Source organism: Pan troglodytes, chromosome 19 (assembly GCF_028858775.2).
Source record: "Pan troglodytes isolate AG18354 chromosome 19, NHGRI_mPanTro3-v2.0_pri, whole genome shotgun sequence".
Classification (NCBI taxonomy): Eukaryota; Metazoa; Chordata; class Mammalia; order Primates; family Hominidae; genus Pan; species Pan troglodytes.
Window position 1 is genome coordinate 11,929,294 of NC_072417.2, and position 20,095 is coordinate 11,949,388.

General features: G+C 53.4%; 2 protein-coding genes across 14 annotated transcripts in view; both read right to left on the minus strand.

The window, feature by feature from the left end:
- The window catches only part of CRK (CRK proto-oncogene, adaptor protein), a 32,263-nt gene extending 25,489 nt beyond the window's left edge, over positions 1-6,774 (minus strand). For both annotated transcript variants that reach the window (XM_016931123.4, XM_016931122.4), the window contains exon 1: positions 6,384-6,774. In XM_016931123.4, coding sequence (XP_016786612.1) covers positions 6,384-6,624 — 241 coding nt within the window. In that variant the 5' untranslated portion in view covers positions 6,625-6,774. The remainder of the gene's footprint in view (positions 1-6,383) is intronic.
- Positions 6,775-14,702: 7,928 nt separating this feature from the next.
- Positions 14,703-20,095, minus strand: part of MYO1C (myosin IC) — a 29,217-nt gene continuing 23,824 nt past the window's right edge. For all 12 annotated transcript variants that reach the window (XM_016931125.4, XM_016931128.3, XM_063798160.1 and 9 more), the window contains 7 exons: positions 19,020-19,113; positions 18,870-18,925; positions 18,605-18,740; positions 18,456-18,526; positions 17,981-18,078; positions 17,742-17,841; positions 14,703-16,265 (listed from right to left, as the gene is read on the minus strand). In XM_016931125.4, the coding sequence (XP_016786614.1) occupies positions 16,239-16,265; positions 17,742-17,841; positions 17,981-18,078; positions 18,456-18,526; positions 18,605-18,740; positions 18,870-18,925; positions 19,020-19,113 (582 nt within the window). In that variant the 3' untranslated portion in view covers positions 14,703-16,238. The remainder of the gene's footprint in view (positions 16,266-17,741; positions 17,842-17,980; positions 18,079-18,455; positions 18,527-18,604; positions 18,741-18,869; positions 18,926-19,019; positions 19,114-20,095) is intronic.

The window sequence follows — 20,095 nt, forward strand, 5'->3', positions numbered from 1 at the left end:
TGGGGACCCAAGACAAGTTAAAAACAGGTTCAACGGAAAAGGCTGAGAATCACTGGCCCATTCTGTACCCATGCCTTTAAAAATAATACCCAGCTGGGCGCAGTGGCTCACGCCTGTAATCCTAACACTTTGGGAGGTCAAGGCAGGCGGATCACTTGAGGTCAGGAGATCGAGACCCGCCTGGCCAACATGGTGAAACCCCATCTCTACTAAAAATACAAAATAATTAGCTGGGAGTGGTGGCGCATGCCTGTAATCCCAGCTACCTACTCAAGAGGCTGAGGCAGGAGAATGGCTTGACCTGGGACGGGGAGGTTGCAGTGAGCTGAGATCATCCCACTGCACTCCAGCCTGGGCAACAGAGCAAGACTCTGTCTCAAAACATAAATAAAGTTTAAAAAATAAGGCGCGGTGGCTCAGGCCTGTAATCCCAGCACTTTGGGAGGCCGAGGTGGGCGGATCACGAGGTCAGGAGCTCAAGACCATCCTGGCTAACATGGTGAAACACCGTCTCTACTAAAAATACAAAAAATTAGCCAGGTGTGGTGGCGGGCGCCTGTAGTCCCAGCTGCTCGGGAGGCTGAGGCAGGAGAAAGGTGTGAACCCGGGAGGCGGAGCTTGCAGTGAGCCAAGATCACGCCACTGCACTCCAGCCTGGGTGACAGAGCCAGACTCCAGACTCCGTCTCAAAAAAAAAAAAAAAAAAAGACAAGGCCAGGTGCAGTAGCTCACGCCTGTAATCCCAGCACTTTGGGAGGCCGAGGTGGGCAGATCACGAGGTCAGGAGATCGAGACCATCCTGGCTAACACGATGAAACCTTGTCTCTACTAAAAATACAAAAAAATTAGCCGGGGCATGGTGGTGGGCGCCTGTAGTCCCAGCTACTCGGGAGGCTGAGGGAGGAGAATGACGTGAACCCGGCAGGCAGAGCTTTCAGTGAGGTGAGATCACGCCACTGCACTCCGGCCCGGCGTGGGCGACAGAGCGAGATTCTGTCTCAAAAAAAAAAAAAAAAAAAAAAAAAAAGATAAAAACGACACCTAAGCCATTCCATATAATTTTCACCTATGTACTGTGTAAACAAAATATACTCTGTAGGCTAGATGCGATGGCTCACGCCTGTAATCCCAGCACTTTGGAAAGCCGAGGCGAGCGGATCACTTGAGGCCAGGAGTTCAAGACCAGCCTGGACAACATGGCAAAACCCCGTCTGTACTAAAAATACAAAAAAATTGGCTGGGCATGGTGGCGCATGCCTGTAATCCCAGCTATTTGGGAGACTGAGGCAGGAGAATTGCTTGAACCCAGGAGGTGGAGGGTACAGTGAGCTGAGATCGCGCCACTGCACTCCAGACGGGGCAACAAGAGCGAAACTGCCTCTCAAACAAAACAAAACAAAACAAATAGGCCGGGCGCGGTGGCTCACGCCTGTAATCCCAGCACTTTGGGAGGCCGAGGCAGGCAGATCACAAGGTCAGGAGATCGAGACCATCCTGGCTAACACGGTGAAACCCCATCTCCACTAAAAATACAAAAAATTAGCCGGGCATGGTGGCGGGCGCCTGTAGTCCCAGCTACTCGGGAGGCTGAGGTAGGAGAATGGCATGAACCCCACGGGGCGGAGCTTGCAGTGAGCCGAGGTTGTGCCACTATACTCCAGCCTCGGTGACAGAGCGAGAAACTGTCTCAAAAAAAAAAAAAAAAAAAAAAAGCAATAACAATTTTAAAAAGCTTCTTCATTATTGACTTTAGATAGCAGATGTGTATTGTCTGAATAATAAAGCCAGTGGCACGATCTCAGCTCACTGTAACCTCCGCCTCCGGGGTTCAAGCGATTCTTGTGCCTTAGCCTCTCCAGCAGCTAGGATTACAGGCGTCCGCCACCACGCCCAGCTAATTTTTGTATTTTTTAGTAGAAACGAGGTTTCACCATGTTGGCCAGGCTGGTCTCGAACCCTTGACCTCAAGTGATCCACCCTCCTTGGCCTCTCAAAGTGCTGGAATTACAGGCATGAGCCACTGCGCCCGGCCTCTTCTTGCCATTCTTTAATTCTGGTCTTTAAAAAACCTGGGCTGGATGTGGCTGTATGTAACTGTAGTCCCAGCTACTCACAGCCTGTGTCAGAAGGGCTGCCTGCCCCAAAGTTAAGGGCTGTAGTGCACTATGACTGTGCCTGTCAACAGCCACTGCACTCCAGTTTGGGCAACACAGTGGGGGAAAAAAAAACAAAAAACACAAGGCCGAGGTGGGCGGATCACCTGAGGTCAGGAGTTCGAGACCAGCCTGGCCAACATGGTGAAACCCCGTGTCTACTAAAAATACAAAAAAAAAAATTTAGCTGGGCACGGTGGCACATGCCTGTAATCCCAGCTACTCGGGAGGCTGAGGCAGGAGAATCACTTGAACCTGGGAAGCAGAGGTTTCAGTGAGCCGAGACTGCACCACTGCACTGTAGCAGCCCGGGGGGCAAGAGCGAAACTCCGTCCAAAAACAACAAAACAAAAAACACCAAGTCTTAGACTCCAGGGCAGAGGCAAAGTATTGAGAATATTGAGGATACGGACCTCTGTGTGCACTGCTGAGATGCCAAAAGAACGCTGGCTTTGACAGAGTGTAGTGTAAAAGGGTCAGCTCTCAGGTCAGAATGCCTAGGTTCAACTTCTGAAAGTCATTTATTAGTTGTGTGACCTTAAGCAAGTTACTGAATCTATGAGTGTTTCCTCCTGTATAAAATGGGAATATTTTAATAAATGGAGATCATATTACTTATCTCACTAGATTGTCCTAGACAGTAAGTGAAATAAGGTACATAAAGTACTCAAAGTACCTGGCACAGAATAACCAGTCAATAAACATTAGTTATTAATATTGTATACGCCTCTCTAAAAAATTCAAGAAATTTCTCTGTGTGACTTCAAAAGGACTTGGTGAGGGGGAGAACAAAGATTCAGTACTTAGTACTTGAGATTTGTGAGGTACAAAGTAATTCTGAGGTTATACAGACAGGCCAGGCACTGGTGGCTCACGTCTGTAATCCCAGCACTTTGGGAGGCCGAGGTGGGTGGATGATCAGGTTTCAGCAGTTCGAGACCAGCCTGGCCAACATGGTGAAACCCCATCTCTACTAAAAAAATACAAAAATTAGCTGAGCATGGTGGTGGGCGCCTGTAATTCCAGCTACTCAGGAGGCTGAGGCAGGAGAATTGCTTAAACCTAGAAGGCAGAGGTTGCAGTGGGCCAATATCGTGCCATTGCGCTCCAGCATGGGAGACAAGAGTAAAAACTCGGTCTCAAAAAGAAAAAAAAAAAAAAGACAGCAACTGGCCAGGCACAGTGACTCACACCTGCAATTCCAAAACTTTGGGAGCCTGAAGCATGAGGTCTATTGAGATCAGGAATTTGAGACCAGCCTGGACAATACCGTGAGATCCCTCATCTCTACAAAAAAATTTTCAACAGTTAACCAGGCATGGTGGATACGCCTGGAGTCCCAGCTACTCAGGAGGCTGAAGTGGGAGGATGGCTTGAGCCCAAGAGGTCAAGGCTGCAGTGAGCTGTGATCGTGCCACTGCACTCCAGCTTGGGTGACAGAGGCTCTGTCTCAGAAGAGAGAAAAAGACAGCAACTGAATCGTAGAAAATGGGGTACAACATGGCAGAAAGAATTATCACAATACTCGTGAATTGTCCACACCCCATCCATAAACTCTGGCAATCTTCACCTTCTTTCCTCAGCCAAGGAACTGAGTTCTTATCTGTTTTGAAAAGGTGGTGCTTGATTATCAAGGTAAGTGCTGAGACATAAAATCGTTATGCTAAGATATGAAAAAATATCAAGCTCACAAACCTGCCTGCTGCCATTTTCAACTTTGGCAACCAACAAACACAAACAAAAGGCTGAAAAGTGAGTTTCAACGACAGTTTGCCATCATGTGACGACATATAATGCAAAACCCCAGATACTATGCAGGTGGCATCAAAGTAGAATATATCTGGTTCAGGGCCAACACAGGTACATCAATATTCCCATTTCATAATACTATTAAACAGGCCACAATGAGAAAGATCAAGGATAATTTGTGAGCTTATAGACCCCGTACTCATTTTTAAAAAATGCTTATGTGTTAGACTGGGTGTGGTGGCTCACGCCTGTAATCCCAGCACTTTGGGAGTCTGAGGTGGGCAGATCACCTGAGGTCAGGAGTTCGAGACCAGCCTGGTCAACTTTGCGAAACCCCAACCCTACTAAAAATACAAAAACTAGCCAGGCGTGGTGGAGTGTGCCTGTAATCCCAGCTACTAGGGAGGCTGAGACAGGAGAATCCTTTGAACCCGGGGAGGTAGAGATTGCAGTGAGCTGAGATTGCACCATCGCACTCCAGCCTGGGCAACAAAAGCGAAATTCCGCCTCAAACAAACAAAGCTGGGTGCGGTGGCCCACGCCTGTAATCCCAGCACTTTGGGAGGCAAAGGCGAGTGGATCACCTGAGATCAGGAGTTCAAGACAAATCTGGCCAACCCGGTAAAACCCCATCTCTACTAAAAATACAAAAAATTAGCTGGGCGTGGTGGTGATGCACACCAGCAATCCCAGCTACTCGGGAGGCTGAGGCAGAATCACTTGAACCCAAAAGGCGAAGGTTGCACTGAGCCAAGATCGCGCCACTGCGCTCCAGCCTGGGCGACAGACAGAGAGACTCCGTCTCAAAATAAATAAATACACAAGAAATAAATAAGAAAAATTAAAAAAAATTGGTATGTGTTGGCCAGGCGCGGTGGCTCTTGCCTGTAATCCCAGCACTTTGGGAGGCCAAGTCTGGTGGATCACCTGAGGTCAGGAGTTCGAGACCAGCCTGGCCAACCTGGTGAAACTTCGTCTCTACTAAAAATACAACATTAGCTGGTTATGGTGGCGGGTGCCTGTAATCCCAGCTACTTGGGAGGCTGAGACAGGAGAATCGCCGTGAGCCGAGATTGCGCCACTGTGCTCCAGCGTGGGTGACAGAGCAAGACTCCGTCTTAGAAAAAAGTAAAATAAAAATTGGTATGTGTTAACAAAGAGACTGCCTATCCAATTCTCTATTTCTGGCCGGAGCGAGTAAATCTAAATTAGAACTATCCTACAAGGGCAAGTCTACAAAGGATGGCTCAAGAGCTTCCTGATTCATATGAGACTAGTCTGAACCCATTCTCAGCTGGCCAAGAAGAAACTGCTTCGACTTGGCAACAGTGTGAAGGCACGAGGACTCCTGATGCTGTTACACAGGTACACATACAATGAGAACCCCAGAATTACTTTGTACCTCACAAATCTCCAGTACTAAGGGCATCTATCTATTCCCTTAAAACAGTCCCAAATCAACTCCAACGGCATCGGTAAGACAGTCAATCTCAGGGATCCCTCCCTGGCAAGGAAAACCCAGCGCAGGTAATTTATGTTCTTGGCGTAGAGTCTGTTCCCAATATCCAGGAAGGCTCAGCCCGCAGCCCCATCTTACTGAGCAAGGTCACGCCCTGAAGTACACACCGACAATGTTTAAGTCCAAGGAAAATGAAGTTCCAGTCACTTACAGGGAAGGGTCTGTTTCCATTGCCTCACTTCTGGTTTATTTTCTGGAATAAAATGTCTTTCCTCCACTAAACACTCTGAAAACCAGAACTCTCTAACGGCGGACAGTCTTCTGGACGCTTAGATCTCTTGCACATAGCCAGGCATCGCCCTAAACTGGGTTGGGCTGGTCACTGAAGGCTTTCTTCTACCACTATTTCTTCTAGCACTTAGTTCACCACCTTCGTCCTCCACGGGGGAAGAGGACGGTACAAAGATTTTGGAAAAATGCCCAAGAAAGGAAAAAATTGACCGGTTTCCTGAGGGTGTCTCCATCCCTCCCGGCCAGTATGTGGTGACTTCCTACCAAAGGCCACCAGGGGAGCACGGCCAAACCCGGCTCTCCAACACGGCAGGAAACGTTTCCAGCCTAAAAGCCACTTGTAGGACTATCGGATTCATTCTGGGCGCCGCTGCCAAGTGATGCCCCCGCAGTGCCAACATCTCCCTCAGCTCTTTGTCCCCACGTTGCCTTGCCCTGCCCTACCCTTGCGCCTGGCCCGGGAGCCAGCCCCACCCTGGGGCCGAAGCAGTTCCCCTTCCCCGCGGCTGCCCTCCCCAGGCACACCCCGGGGCCTCGGTCCGCGGCTCCTCCTCCCCCACACTCCGGCTCCCCGGGTGGGAGCGAGCCCGAGCAGCCGGCGGGCCCCTGCCACGGTCACCCAGCCCTCTGCCCACGACCCCCGAGGGTCCGCTCTCGAGGACCAGCCAGCCAGGCTGGGAGTTCCGCGGCCCTCACCCCACCCAGGGCCCGCCGTCCCGTCAGTCCCTCACCGGGCGGAGGCTGAGCGGGCGACGGTGGCACCGGCGGGCGCGGGCCGCTGCTGTTGATGATGTAGTGGGAGACGCGCGAGTTCTCTGAGACGCTGAGCACATAGTCCCCGGGGCTGGTGCTCGAGTCCCGCACCAGGAACACCCCGTGCCGCTGGCCCTGCAGCAGCGCCACCGCCTCCTGCCGACTCAACCGCCCCCAGTACCAGCTACTCCGCTCCTCCGAGTCGAAGTTGCCCGCCATGGCTGCCTCCGCGCCTAAACGCTGGGGTGCCGCCGCCGCGCGCGCCCCTCCGGCCCCCGGCGCCCGCCGCCCAGCGGACCGGCTCCGGTTTCAGCTTCACAGCAGCGCCCGAAATGGCGGCGGCAGCCGCGGGCCTTCCCCTCCGGAAATGACGCGCTCCCTGCCCGAGGGAGGCTGCCGGGAATGGACCCGCAGCCCGCCATTGGGAGAAGGGCAAGGCGCCCTCGCGCGCGCACTGCGCATGCGGCTTCATGGGCGGTGCCGCCCTGCCCGGCCCCGGGCTGCGGAGGATGGGAGGCGGGGTCTAGGGCCCGAGGGGCGGGGCCTCGCAGCCTCCCGCAGAGACGCGCGCCTGCGCTGCGGACAGAGCGGTGCTTCTCTGGGCCCCGGTTCCTGGACGACCTGGGACTTCCAGGCAGCGACTCCCAGACAGAATTGGAGGAGAAAAGATGCGTGTGGCCCTGGGGCCTGAGTTCTCGGCCAGGCTTCCTGCGATATCAGTCTGTTTCTTTTTTCTTTTTCTTTTTGCGGCGGAGTCTTGTTCTGTCGCCCACGCTGGAGTGCAATGGCGCGATCTCGGCTCACTGCAACCTCTGCCTCCCGGGTTCAAGCGATTCTCCTGCGTCAGCCTCCCGAGTAGCTGAGACTACAGGCGTGAGCCACCGCGCCCGGCTGATTTTTGTATTTTTAGTAGAGACGGGGTTTCACCAGGTCGGCCAGGCTGGTCTCGAACTCCTGACCTCAGGTGATCCGCTCGCCTCGGCCTCCCAAAGTGCTGGGATTACAGGCGAGAAACATCGCGCCCGGCCACGTCGGTCCGTTTCTGCTCGTTCCTCTAGCTTCTCCACAGACCAGCTGACGTTCTCATTTTCATTGATTCTCCTAGGACATTGTTGTTGACACTCCACTTGCACTGCGGGTGCAAAGGTTATCAAGGCTGGGCCCTGCACTCCTCGAACTCACAGACCAGTGAGAGGAACCAGGAAACTGGATGACAAAAGGATGACAAATGCTGACAAACGCTATCATGGGAAACGGACATGAACACAGAGCAGAGCCCCCACAGCCAGTCTGTGGAGTAATCCAGGAGGGCTTCCCAGAGGAGGCAGCATGTGTTGACTGCTGAATGACAAATGGGGAAGGACATTCTTTCTTTCTTTTTTTTTTTTTTTTTTTTTTGAGATGGAGTCTCGCTCTGTCGCCCAGGCTGGAGTGCCTGGGCGTGATCTCGGCTCACTGCAAGCACCGACTCCCAGGTTCACGCCATTCTCCTGCCTCAGCCTCCCGATTTGCTGGGACTGCAGGCACCCGCCACTACGCCCGGCTAATTTTTTGTATTTTTAGTAGAGATGGGGTTTCACCGTGTTAGCCAGGCTGGTCTCGATCTGCTGACCTTGAGATCCGCCCACCTCGGCCTCCCAAAGTGCTGGGATTACAGGCGTGAGCCACCGCACTCGGCGGGGAAGGACATTCAAAGCAAAGGGAGCAGAGTGTACCAAGCCACGTGAAGTACAGAGTTCTCTTCTCTTTTAAGGCTTTGGGGTCACCTGCCCAGATAATTCTAAACACTAAATTGTAGCCAGGGGCATCTCCTACTCTCACTGCCCTCATGATTGCCTCTGGACTGTGTTCCTACGAGTGTCCTGCTCGCTGGTGCTCTTTCTTCTGGCTGCCCCTAATCGCACTGCAAACAACTCCCACTGAGTTTTCTAAAATACAGATCTGGCCGGGCGCCGTGGCTCGTGCCTGTAATCCCAACACTTTGGGAGGCTGTGGCAGGCAGATCACCTGAGGTCAGAAGTTCGAGACTGGGCTGACCAATATGGTGAAGCCTGGTCTCTACTAAAAATACAAAAATTAGCCAGGTGTGTTAGCGGGCGCCTGTAATCCCAGCTACTCAGGAGGATGAGGCAGGAGAATCGCTTGAACCCAGGAGGCGGAGGTTGCAGTGAGCCGAAATCGTGCCACTGCACTCCAGCCTGGGTGACAGAGGGAGATCCTGTCTCAAAAAATATATATATGTATACAAATCTGAATGTGTTGCTACCTTGTGTAAAACTTCTAACAGTCTTCAGGTGTTCAAACTCCCAGTTTAGCTCAGAGCATAAAATTGGGCCACAGTCTCTCTCTCTTTTTTTTTTTTTTTAGATGGATTCCTGCTCTGTTGCCCAGGCTGGAGTGCAGTGGCGTGATCTCGGCTCACTGCAATCTCCGCCTCCCGGATTCAAGCGATTCTCCCTGCCTCAGCCTCCCGAGTAGCTGGGACTACAGGCACCCGCCACCACGCCCAGCTAATGTTTGTATTTTCAGTAGAGACGGGGTTTCACCATATTGGCCAGGCTCATTTTTTTTTTAATTAAAAATTTTTTCTGGCCAGGCATAGTGGCTCATGCTTGTAATCCCAGCACTTTGGGAGGCCAGGAGGTCAGGAGTTCGAGACCAGCCTGGCCAACGTGGCAAAACCTCATCTCTACTGAAAATACAAAAAATTAGCCGGATGTGCTGGCGGGTGCCTGAAGTCCCAGCTACTCGGGAGGCTGAGACAGGAGAATCACTTGAACCCGGGAGGCAGAGGTTGCAGTGAGGTGAGATCGTGCCATTGCACTCCAGCCTGGGCGACAGAGCGAGACTCCATCTCAAAAAAAATTGTTTTTCTTTATAGCCGGGCGTGGTGGCACATCCAGCTATAGTCCCAGCTACTCAGGAACCTGAGGTGGGTGGATCACTTGAGCCCAGGAGTTCGAGGCTGTATTGAGCTATGATCATGCCACAGCACTTCAGCCCAGGTGACAGAGTGAGACCACCTCTCTAAAATAATAATAATCATCATTTTTTTAAGAGATGAGGTCGGCTGGGCGCGGTGGCTCACGCCTGTAATCCCAGCATTTTGGGAGGCTGAGGCAGGTGGATCACGAGGTCAGGAGATCGACACCATCCCGGCTAACACGGTGAAACCCGGTCTCTACTAAAAATACAAAAAAAATTAGCTGGGCGTGGTGGCGGGCGCCTGTAGTCCCAGCTACTCAGGAGGCTGAGGCAGGAGAATGGCGTGAACCCAGGAGGCGGAGCTTGCAGTGAGCTGAGATCGAGCCACTGCACTCCAGCCTGGGCGATAGAGTGAGACTCCGTCTCAGAAAAAAAAAAAAAGAGATGAGGTCTTCTTATGGTGCCCAGGTTGGACTCTAATTCCTGGGCTCCAGGGGTCCTCCTTCCTCAGCCTCCTCAGTAGCTGGGATTATAGATGTACCACTGTGCTGGTCCACAGTCTCATTTAACTGCTCCTATGTGAATTCTGGGTTTCCTTTTCCTGGAATGTTCTTCTACCCACTTTGGAGTCTCAAATTCAAATGTCTTCCCTTTATTTTTTTCTTTTTCTTTCTTTTTTTTTTTTTTTTTTTTGTTTTTGAGTCGGAGTCTCGCTCTGTCGCCCAGGCTGGAGTGCAGTGGCGCGATCCTGGCTCACTGCAAGCTCCGCCTCCCGGGTTCACGCCATTCTCCTGCCTCAGCCTCCCGAGTAGCTGGGACTACAGGCGCCCACCACCGCGCCTGGATAATTTTTTTTGTTTTTTTTTTTTAGTAGAGACAGGGTTTCACCGTGTTAGCCAGGATGGTCTCGATCTCCTGACTTTGTGATCTGCCTGCCTTGGCCTCCCAAAGTGCTGGGATGACAGGCGTGAGCCACCGCGCCCGGCCCAAATGTCTTCCCTTTCTTAACCATCCCATCACTCCCTCTCTTCATCAACAGCAGTATGTCCAAATTATTCCCATGACAGCTCTTACCCATTTTACTGTAATTTTTCATTTGCAGTTCTGTGTATGTCCTCAAAGGCCAAGCAGCTAGTCTATGAGGTGCTCCAGAAGCATTCAGGACCGCTAACATTGATTCAGAGATGACCGTCTGCCAGGCACAGTGCTGACTGCCTTTGTATGGATCATCTCATTTAATCCTCTCAACAACCTTATTTGACAAGTATCCCCATCTTACAAAAGAGAAAACTGAAGCTCAGAGAGTTTAAGTCACCTGTCCAGAGAGACACAGTCGGAGAGTGAGGAGCTAGGGTTCAAATCCTGGAAGGAAAGACAGCTATGGTCACTCTGCTCTACCCTCAATTTTCTGAGATAGGAATTGGGAGGAAGGGGTGGCAGAAATCTCCATTTTTTAAAAAGCAGTAAGCTGTGGATTATGGTCTAACGAATAACACAGCCCTTCTGGACTCACCTTACACACCCTTGGGCCTGCTCTGGGGAAGTGGGGGGTGGGGGACTGGGAGGCACAAGGGCACCTTTCCTGCTGCAGGTGACTCATCGTGACCCTGGCTTAGTCACAGCCTGGCACCGTAAGCCAGCAGAAGCAGCCATCCCAGTGTGAATTCTGGCTGGTCTGTGAGCTCTGGACCTTACCCAGAGACTGCCTGTTCCAAAGCAGTCCCTCTGAGATCCCTCCCTAGGGCATATGGAAATTACAAGAAAAATAATTTTTTTTTTTGAGACGGAGTTTCATTCCTGTTGCCCAGGCTGGAGTGCAGTGGCACGATCTCAGCTCACCGCAACCTCCATCTCCCGGGTTCAAGTGATTCTCCTGCCCCAGCCTCCCGAGTAGCTGGAATTACAGGCATGTATCACCGTGCCTGGATAATTTTTTGTATTTTTAGTAGAGACAGGGTTTCTCCATGTTGGTCAGGCTGATCTCAAACTCCCGACCTCAGGTGATCCGCCTGCCTCGGCCTCTCAAGGTGCTGGGATTACAGGTGTGAGCCACCGCAGCCGGCCAAAAAAGAATTTTTTAAAGAAGAATAGACCATCCTGGCTAACATGGTGAAACCCCGTCTCTACTAAAAACACAAAAAATTAGCCAGGCGTGGTGGCGGGCGCCTGCAATCCCAGCTACTTAAGAGGCTGAGGCAGGAGAATTGCTGGAACCCGGGAGGCAGAGGTTGCAGTGAGCCGAGATCGAGCCCCTGCACTCCAGCCTGGGTGAGAAGAGTGAAACTCCGTCTCTAAATAAAGAAATAAAAGAGAACTCTGGGGCACCACGTGAGGGGAACTCCAAGGAGAGTCTTGGGTAGAGACAGAGCGAGGAGCACAGGCAGGATGCTGCGCCTTCCAGGAAAGGTCAGTAAGATGTCCCCACTGGCAATGTGATTCTGGGACCATCGAGAATGGGTTATTTGCTTTGCTGCGTGCAAACTCCTCTCATCGCTCCAATCTTTTAGGGAAGCTGCTCACACAAAGGCCTTTTTGCAGAATCAAGGAGAAGGTACCCATTTCCTCTGCCACTCTTCTCTGCCCCCAGCCTTCTTCCCTTTCCTCTCAGGAGACTCCACGTTCCTCGAGGGCTTTGCCTTGCTGTTCCCTCTGCCTTGACCACTCTTGCTCCAGATCCTAGCCGTCACTTCCTCTCCTCGTTCAGGTCCCCGCTCCGATGTCATCTCCTCTGTGAGGCCTTGCCTGACTGCAAACTACACACCAACACTCCCTCTCCCCTTGTCTGCTTTGCTTATTTTCCTAGCACTTATCTCTTTCTAATATGTTAGGAATTTTCCTTACGTATTGTCTCTATTCTTTGCTAGAGTGTAAGCTCCATGAGAGCAGGGATTTGGGTCTTTTTGTTGTTCCTGCTATATCCCAAGAGCCTCACTGAGATCCTGGCACATTGCAAGCATTCCTTCAATTCATACTGGTTGAATGGGCCGGGTGCGGTGGCTCATGCCTGGAATCCCAGCACTTTGGGAGGCCAAGGCAGGCGGATCATGAGGTCAGGAGTTCGAGACCAGCCTGGCCAATATGGTGAAACTCCGTCTCTACTAAAAATACAAAAATTAGCTGGGCGTGGTGGCACGCACCTGTAGTCACAGCTACTCAGGAGGCTGAGGCAGAATTGCTCGAACCTAGGAGGCAGAGGTTGCAGTGAGCCGAGATCGCGCCACTGCACTCCAGCCTGGGCAATGCAGTGAGACTCGTCTCAAAACACACAAACAAACAAAAACCTGTCGCCCAGGCTGGAGTACAGTGGTTCCATCTCAGCTCACTGCCACCTCCACCTCCCGGGTTCAAGCAATTCTCCTGCCTCAGGAGGCCAGGTTGGTCTCAAACTCCTGACCTCAAATGATCCACCCACCTCGGCCTCCCAAAGCGCCGGGTTGAATGAAGGAAGGATGAATGGAGAACTGGCGGAAGCTCTTGTCTAGAGCCAGCATTAGCTTTTCCCATAATTGGCAGATATTTCCTGGAGGTCACTGGACTTCCCTCAGGATGTGAGCTGAGGGCACAAACCAGTCCTGGTTACCTCTCAAAAGGTCAGAGTAGGCTGGGCACGGTGGCTCACGCCTGTCATCCCACCACTTTGGGATGACCACTTTGAGATCGTGCCATTGCACTCCAGCCTGGGTGACAGACTCTGTCACAAAAAAACAAACAAACAAAAAAAGGCGGACGTCTGGGTAATGTCTGCGATGTCATTCTCGCGTGCATTCTGGTTTGCTAGAGATAGGAATGTCGACACAGTTATAAAGCATGTAATTGCACTTAATACCTACCTTATCTATCAGCTTCTTGGAGCCATCGTTACTGCTGATAAAGTGGACGAATAATTGTGGTTTCATTTTTCCTCTGGAAAATTAATCAAGGAGAGAGGCGTCAAAATGTAGGTGTGCGTACAGGATCGTGTCAAGCCCAAAATACCATGTTGCGTGGTATCTCCTTGTTTGAGAGTCTCTGCCCCAGGTTTCAAATCTAAGCTCCTCAGGCAGCTGGCCTGACCCCGGACCAAACCTGTTCTTGCCTCTAAGCTCCACATGCACCGTTCCCTCCACCCACAGCGCGCCGCCCTCTTGGAAAAACTCACAGCCATCTGCTGACGAGCTCCGTGGTTGCAGCTTGAAGCACTCATTCTTTTTTTTTTTTTTTTTTTGCTCTGTCGCCCAGGCTGGAGGGCAGTGGCATAATCTCGGCTCACTGTAACCTTCGCCTCCGGGGTTCAAGGGATTCTCCTGCCTCAGCCTTCCGAGTAGCTGGGATTACAGGCACACGCCACCCTGCCTGGCTAATTTTTGTATTTTTAGTAGAGATGGGGTTTCACCGTGTTGGCCAGGCTGGTCTTGAACTCCCAACCTCAGGTGATCCACCTGCCTCAGCCTCCCAAAGTGTTGGGACTACAGGCGTGAGCCACCGTGCCCGGCCCACTCATTCTCTTTCTTGTGGAGGCGACACTGATTTCATTTTGGGGAGTCATCTCCTCCCACTCTTGGTCCTGTGGTTTCCGGTGTGGGTTCCGGTGTGCCCCTGGTAGCTCTGTCTCCAGGGGCAGGCACTCGATCCAGGCCTGACCAATCAGAATCTACTCCTCTCTCTGGCTACAGTGATTGGGTCAGGGTGGATGCCTCATTCAAGGTGCTGCACTGAGAATCGGCTCTGAGACTTCCACATTTTGGGAAAGAGGCACTTCCTCTTTCTGCCTCCAATGCTGAACTGACAGAATGAAAGCCTGGAGCTGTGGGTGGCTGTTGCTGCCACCCCACCTCCAGGTGAGAATCTGCTTGGGAAAGAAGCCACTGTAGAGGAAGGTTCAGCCAGGCGATGGTTCCAGACACATTCCTGACAGTGTGTGAGCACCTGGAAGTAGCCTTACTCTGGGACTAAGGTGCTAATGCTTATAAATATCTTTTGGCCCAAGCCAGTTTAGACTGGGTTTGTCACTTGCAACAGAATTTGAACGAGAGGTGGCCGGGCGCGGTGGCTCATGCCTGTCACCCCAGCACTTTGGGAGGCCGAGGTGGGAGGATCACCCAAGGTCAGGAGTTCGAGACCAGCCTGGCCAACACGGTGAAACCCAATCTCTACTAAAAATACAAAAATTAGCCAGGCGTGGTGGCGCATGATGTAGTCCCAGCTACTCGGGAGGTTGAGGCAGGAGAATCACTTGAACCTGGGAGGTGGAGGTTGCAGTGAGCTGAGATCACACCACTGCACTCCAGCCTGGGTGACAAGAACGAGACTGTCTCGAGAAAAACCTGCAACACGAGGCCCTTGGTTGCCTTCCGGGGCCCTCTTCGTTTCCTAATATTCATAAGGAGACCACATTGGCAAACACGTATTGCTTTATTTAGTGTTTCTCTGGATTGCAGAAGTGTCAGCAGTGGGCTGAGACCCCCAGAAGGGCATAGAGGCAGCTGGGCAGCCCCCAGACCCTTGAGGGTAGGAGCAGGGAGAAGCAGCAGAAGGAGGTGATGCCCCTGCCGCTCCTCCCAAGGCCAGCCCCGTCCCCACGCTCCCATGCCAGGGAGGGGTCAGGGGCCAGAAAAGGCCCTACATCCTTGAGTGGGGCCCGAGTGTGCAGGCAAGCTGTCTGTCATCCCAAGGCCTGGACTCGGGCAGAGGCGCTTTTCCCACCTGGTGGCTCCCAGGGCCAATTGCTGGTCAAGGAGCCAGATATACTCTTAAGACATGATGTGGGTTTTATGGGGCTCCCTGGCTCTGGGAGTGGCAGTGAGGCACGCTGAGGAAGGGCTGCCATCTTGGTTTTGTGGCAACCTGCCGTATGACCGTGGGCAAGTGCCTTCTCCTGTTTGGGCATCTGTCTTCTGCTCTGTAACATCAAGGGGCTGGGCTGGATGATCTCTCAGCGTCTTCCAACCTCTATGGTCTAAGACGGCCTTCCCCACTCCAGCACGGCCTCAAACTGGGATGATGAGGACAGTAAAAGGGCATTCTTTTTTTTTTTAAGACGGAGTCTCGCTCTGTTGCCCAGGCTGGAGTGCAGTGGTGTACTCTTGGCTCACTGCAACCTCCACTTCCTGGGTTCAAGTGATTCTCCTGCCTCAGCCTCCCGAGTAGCTGGGATTAGAGGCGTGCACCACCATGCCCGGCTAATTTTGTATTTTTACTAGAGGCGGAGTTTCTCCATGTAGATCAGGTTGGTCTCGAAATCCTGACCTCAGGTTATCTGCCCGTCTCTGCCTCCCAAAGTGCTGGGGTTACAGGCGTGAGCCACCATGCCCAGCCTAAAAGGACATTCTTAAGGCAGAAAGAAGGGGGCAGGCAAGGGTGGTCTCAGCCCCCAGATGGAAGTCAGAATGGGCTGCAAAAGATGCAGATGGGCAGGCAGGGAGACAGGTAAACAGACAGAAAGACAAGGTGCCAAGGGAATCAGGAGGAGAGGTGTCCTGGCCAGGGAAGAGGGCACCAGAGCCCAGCCCACACAACCTCTCGGCTACATTCCTTGCCCTGCTGGAGTCAGGGAAAACACATCCACTGTGTCCTTGGGTGGGAAATGGCTTTTTTTAAAAAATAGTTTCCTATAAAGCATCAAAAAAACCTCAGAGAAAACCTCAGCAAAAGTTCCCTTCTCTCAAATATTTGGCATCGGCAGTAGGGCTGGCATGGCTCGCTCTGGCCCTGGCTTTCCTATTGCTGTGGCCCGGCCTGGCCCACTCGTGGGGTAGCTCCTGGCCCCTGCTGCTCCCTCAAGAGAGGGATGGGCAGGAGGTGGGAGATTGCAGGTGGGCTTCGGGGTGTCCCTGGGTCCCTGTCTGGAAGTTCGAGTCTTTGGTAACTGGGAAGGGGAGGAGGAGAAAAGCAAAGCATTGGGCGTTGGGAGGGTCCAGTGGGCGCCTTTATCACCGAGAATTCAACCGTGGGGCGACCTGTGGGGGCGGAGAGAGACAGCCAAGTGGTGAGGGGAGCAGACGGGGGCCCTGGTACTCAGACTTTTTTTTTCATCCTTTTTTTTTCCTTTTTATGGAGAATGGAGTCTCGCTATATTGTCCAGGCTGGTCTTGGACTCCTGGGCTCAAGCTGTCCTCCCACCTCTGCTTCCCTAAAAGTTGGGATTACAGGCATGAGCCGCCGCACCCAGCCCCGGCGCTTAGATTCATGGGTTCGATGCAGGCAGGAGTCGGGGGGCCTAGTGGTCTCCATCCTGGAGACTCAGACCTGACTCCCATAGGAATGCCCACCGCCCTGGCCAGAGTGAGCCTGTCCTCCCTCCTGGCACCCCCAATCAGCCTGTATATCTTCCCTGCATTGCCGTGCTGCCTTTTTTTTTTTTTTTTTTTTTTGAGACAGGGTCTCATTTTGTCACCCAGGCTGGAGTGCAGTGGTGAGATCTTGGGTCTCATTGCAGCCTCAACCTCCTGGGCTCAAGCGATCCTCTCATCTCAGGCTTCTGAGCAACTGGGACTACAGGCACACGCCACCACACCAGGCTAACTTTTTTGTATATAAATTCTGAGAAGGAATTTTGCTCTTATTGCCCAGGGTAGAGTGTAATGGCGCAATCTCGGCTCACCGCAACCTCCACCTCCCGGGTTTAAGCGATTCTCCTGCCTCAGCCTCCCGAGTAGCTGGGATTACAGGCATGCGCCACCACACTCGGCTAATTTTGTATTTTAGTAGAGATGGGGTTTCTCCAGTTGGTCAGGCTGGTTTCAAACTCCCAACCTCAGGTGATCCGCTTGCCTTCGCCTCCCAAAGTGCTGGGATTACAGGCGTGAGCCACTGTGCCTGGCCTTTTTTTATTTTGAGATGACATCTCACTCTGTTCCCCAGGCCTGGAGTGCAGTGGCATGATGTCAGCTTACTGCAATCTCCACCTCCTGGGTTCAAGCAATTCTCCTGCCTCAGCCCCCACTAGTAGCTGGTATTACAGGCGTGCACCACCACGCCCGGCTAATTTTTGTATTATTAGTAGAGATAGGGTTTCACGATGTTGGCCAGGCTGGTCTCGAACTCCTGATCTCGGGTGATCCACACACCTCGGCCTCCCAAAGTGCTGGGATTAAAGGTGTGAGCCACTGCACCTGGCCTTTTGCATTTTTTTAGTAGATGGGTTTTGCCATGTTGGCCAGGCTGGTTTCAAACTCCTGGCCTCAGGTGATCCACCCGCCTCAGCCTCCCAAAGTGCTGGGATTATAGGCATGAGCCACCGTGCTGCCACCTTTACAACTTTCTGCACTGAGGGGCTCTCTCTGGCCCTCATGGGTGGGCCAAGGGATGGAAGAGGTGGTATGATGGCCTCTGGATGAAGGCCCATGGTGAGGTGCCCGGGCTCTGCCAAGCACAGCCAAGGAAGGCTTGGCTATCACAGCCAGGCCGTAAGCGGGAAAGCAGGCCCCACTCACCACAGCCAGGTGCCCGTTCTTGGCCTTGGTGATGAGCAGCTCTGAGCCGGGTGTGAAGTCAATGGTGCCATCCCTGCCGGGGCCCCCTGCAAACGTGATGCTGGGGGAACGGGGTGGGTGAGGGTTTTTCCATGGAGGCAGACCCCCAACCCTAAGGTGGACCCCCGCCCTGTCCCTGGGTGCCCACACAGCCCCCTCGCCACCCCCCGCCCTGTCCCCGGGGGCCGCCTGCGCCTCACCTGCCCTGGTTGATGTTGATGCTGTTCACGCGGTCGGCACTGAGGGCTGTCTTGGTCAGCGTCTCAATCACGTGGTCACTCTGCAGCACCACATCTCCCTGGGGGGCCAGGCAGGAGGAGGGGTCAGGCCCTGCCCAGAACTCGAGGAACCCCCACCCCACCTCCCCATCCACCTCCCGACCCCCCAATCCACCCCCCATCCACACCCCCACCTCCCCATCCACCCTCCCACCTCCCCATCCACCTCCTGACCCCCCAATCCACCCCCATCCACCCTCCCACCTCCCCATCCACCCCCACACCCCCTATTACCCCATCCACCCCACCTCCCCATCCACCTCCTGACCCCCCAATCCACCCCCATCCACCCTCCCACCTCCCCATCCACCCCCACACCCCCTATTCCCCCATCCACCCCACCTCCCCATCCACCTCCCCCATCCCCCACCACTCCTCCCCATCCACGAAAAGGCACCTTTTGCTTATTGTCCGCACGCTGTACATGAAGCACAAAAAGACTGTCGCTCAGGCTGCTGACAGAGATTCCTGAGGGGAGAGGGCAAAGGTCAGAGGTCGAGGGTCAGAGCAGGGGCCCTCCCCCTGCAGCCCTGGACCCTGGCTGACCGGTCAGGTTGGCGTAATCAATCCTCTGCTTGACTTTGGCGTCCTCCACGATGACGACGGCGTTGGGCGTGAGCAGCAGCTGCCGGGAGCGAGGCTTGTAGCCCTTGCGGTCGTATTTCACAACAGGCACCGCGTACTGGGGACAGAGGCCAGGCTGAAGGGGCTGGGGAGAGGCTCCCAAGGCTCCGCCCGTGCCCTGACCTGCCTCCAGCTCTCGGGCAGCAGCACCGTGCTGCTGGACTCAGGGCTGCAGGCAGGCTCTTACCTGAATGGGCTCAGAGCCCAAGGCCTGCAGCACTCGGGGGCTGATCTCATCTGTACCTGCAACTCAGATGGCGGGGAGGGAAGTCAGTGGAGGCAATGGGGGACCAGGATGGTGACAAAAGGTCTGAGTGCTGGAAAGTCAGGGGCTCACCAAGCCGAGTGCTGATGAAGAGCCTGGGTACACTCTGAGGGTAATTATCCTTCTTGCCCTTGAAGATCTCACTAGCCACGGCCTTCTGCTGCAGCTGAGGAGACAAGGGGGGTGAGGAGAGTGTCATGGTGGGGAGCACCATCTTGGGGGGGCAGAGCCAGCCTTAGGACCTGAGACAGCCTCCCTCACCCGCTTGCTGGTCCCTCTCTGGCTCAGCACCAGGAGGCTGAGCCCTGCCCCCCACACGCCCATCAACCCTCCACTTCCTGACCCTCTGCCGCCACCAAGCACTCCCCAGCGGGGTCATGAAGGCACTGCCGGGTTTTGAAACTGGCCTTGGTAATGCTTCCCCACCCCATCAGGCCCTGGTGGCCCTGAGACTCGGCTCCAGCTTGGGGTCTTGTAAGCAGCAGATCACTAATACTCAAGGTTACTGGGTGGGTCCTTTAGCATCATCCAATACTGAGTTGGCAAAAACACGGCACATCAACCAATGCCTGTAATCAGGGCAGATATCACCAATCGACCCGAGTGAAGACGCAGACTTTTCAACACAGGGTTCTGAGCAGTCTCTACCAATCAAGGGCAGTTGGCTCACGATATGAACCCTACTGGCCACCCCAGATGTACTCCAGTGTCCACTTCCTACACGAGGCCCAGCAGGGCCTGGCATCCAACTGAGGTCACCGGTAGACCGGGGTAAATACGGTAGACTAGGGTAAATAGAGCAGACCCGGGTAAACAGAGTAGACCGGGGTAAATACGGTAGGCGGGGTAAATATGGTAGGCAGGGCAAAATACGGTAGACCGGGGTCAATACTATAGACGGGGTAAATACAGTAGATTGGGGTAAATAGAGTAGACTGGGGTAAATACGGTAGGTGGGGTAAATACGGGGTAAATACGGTAGGTGGGGTAAATACGGGGTAAATACGGTAGGTGGGGTAAATACGGTAGGTGGGGTTACATACGGTAGACCGCGATAAATACGGTAGGCGGGGTAAATACGGTAGACTGGGGTAAATAGAGTAGACCAGGGTAAATACGGTAGATCGGGGTAAATATGGTAGACCGCG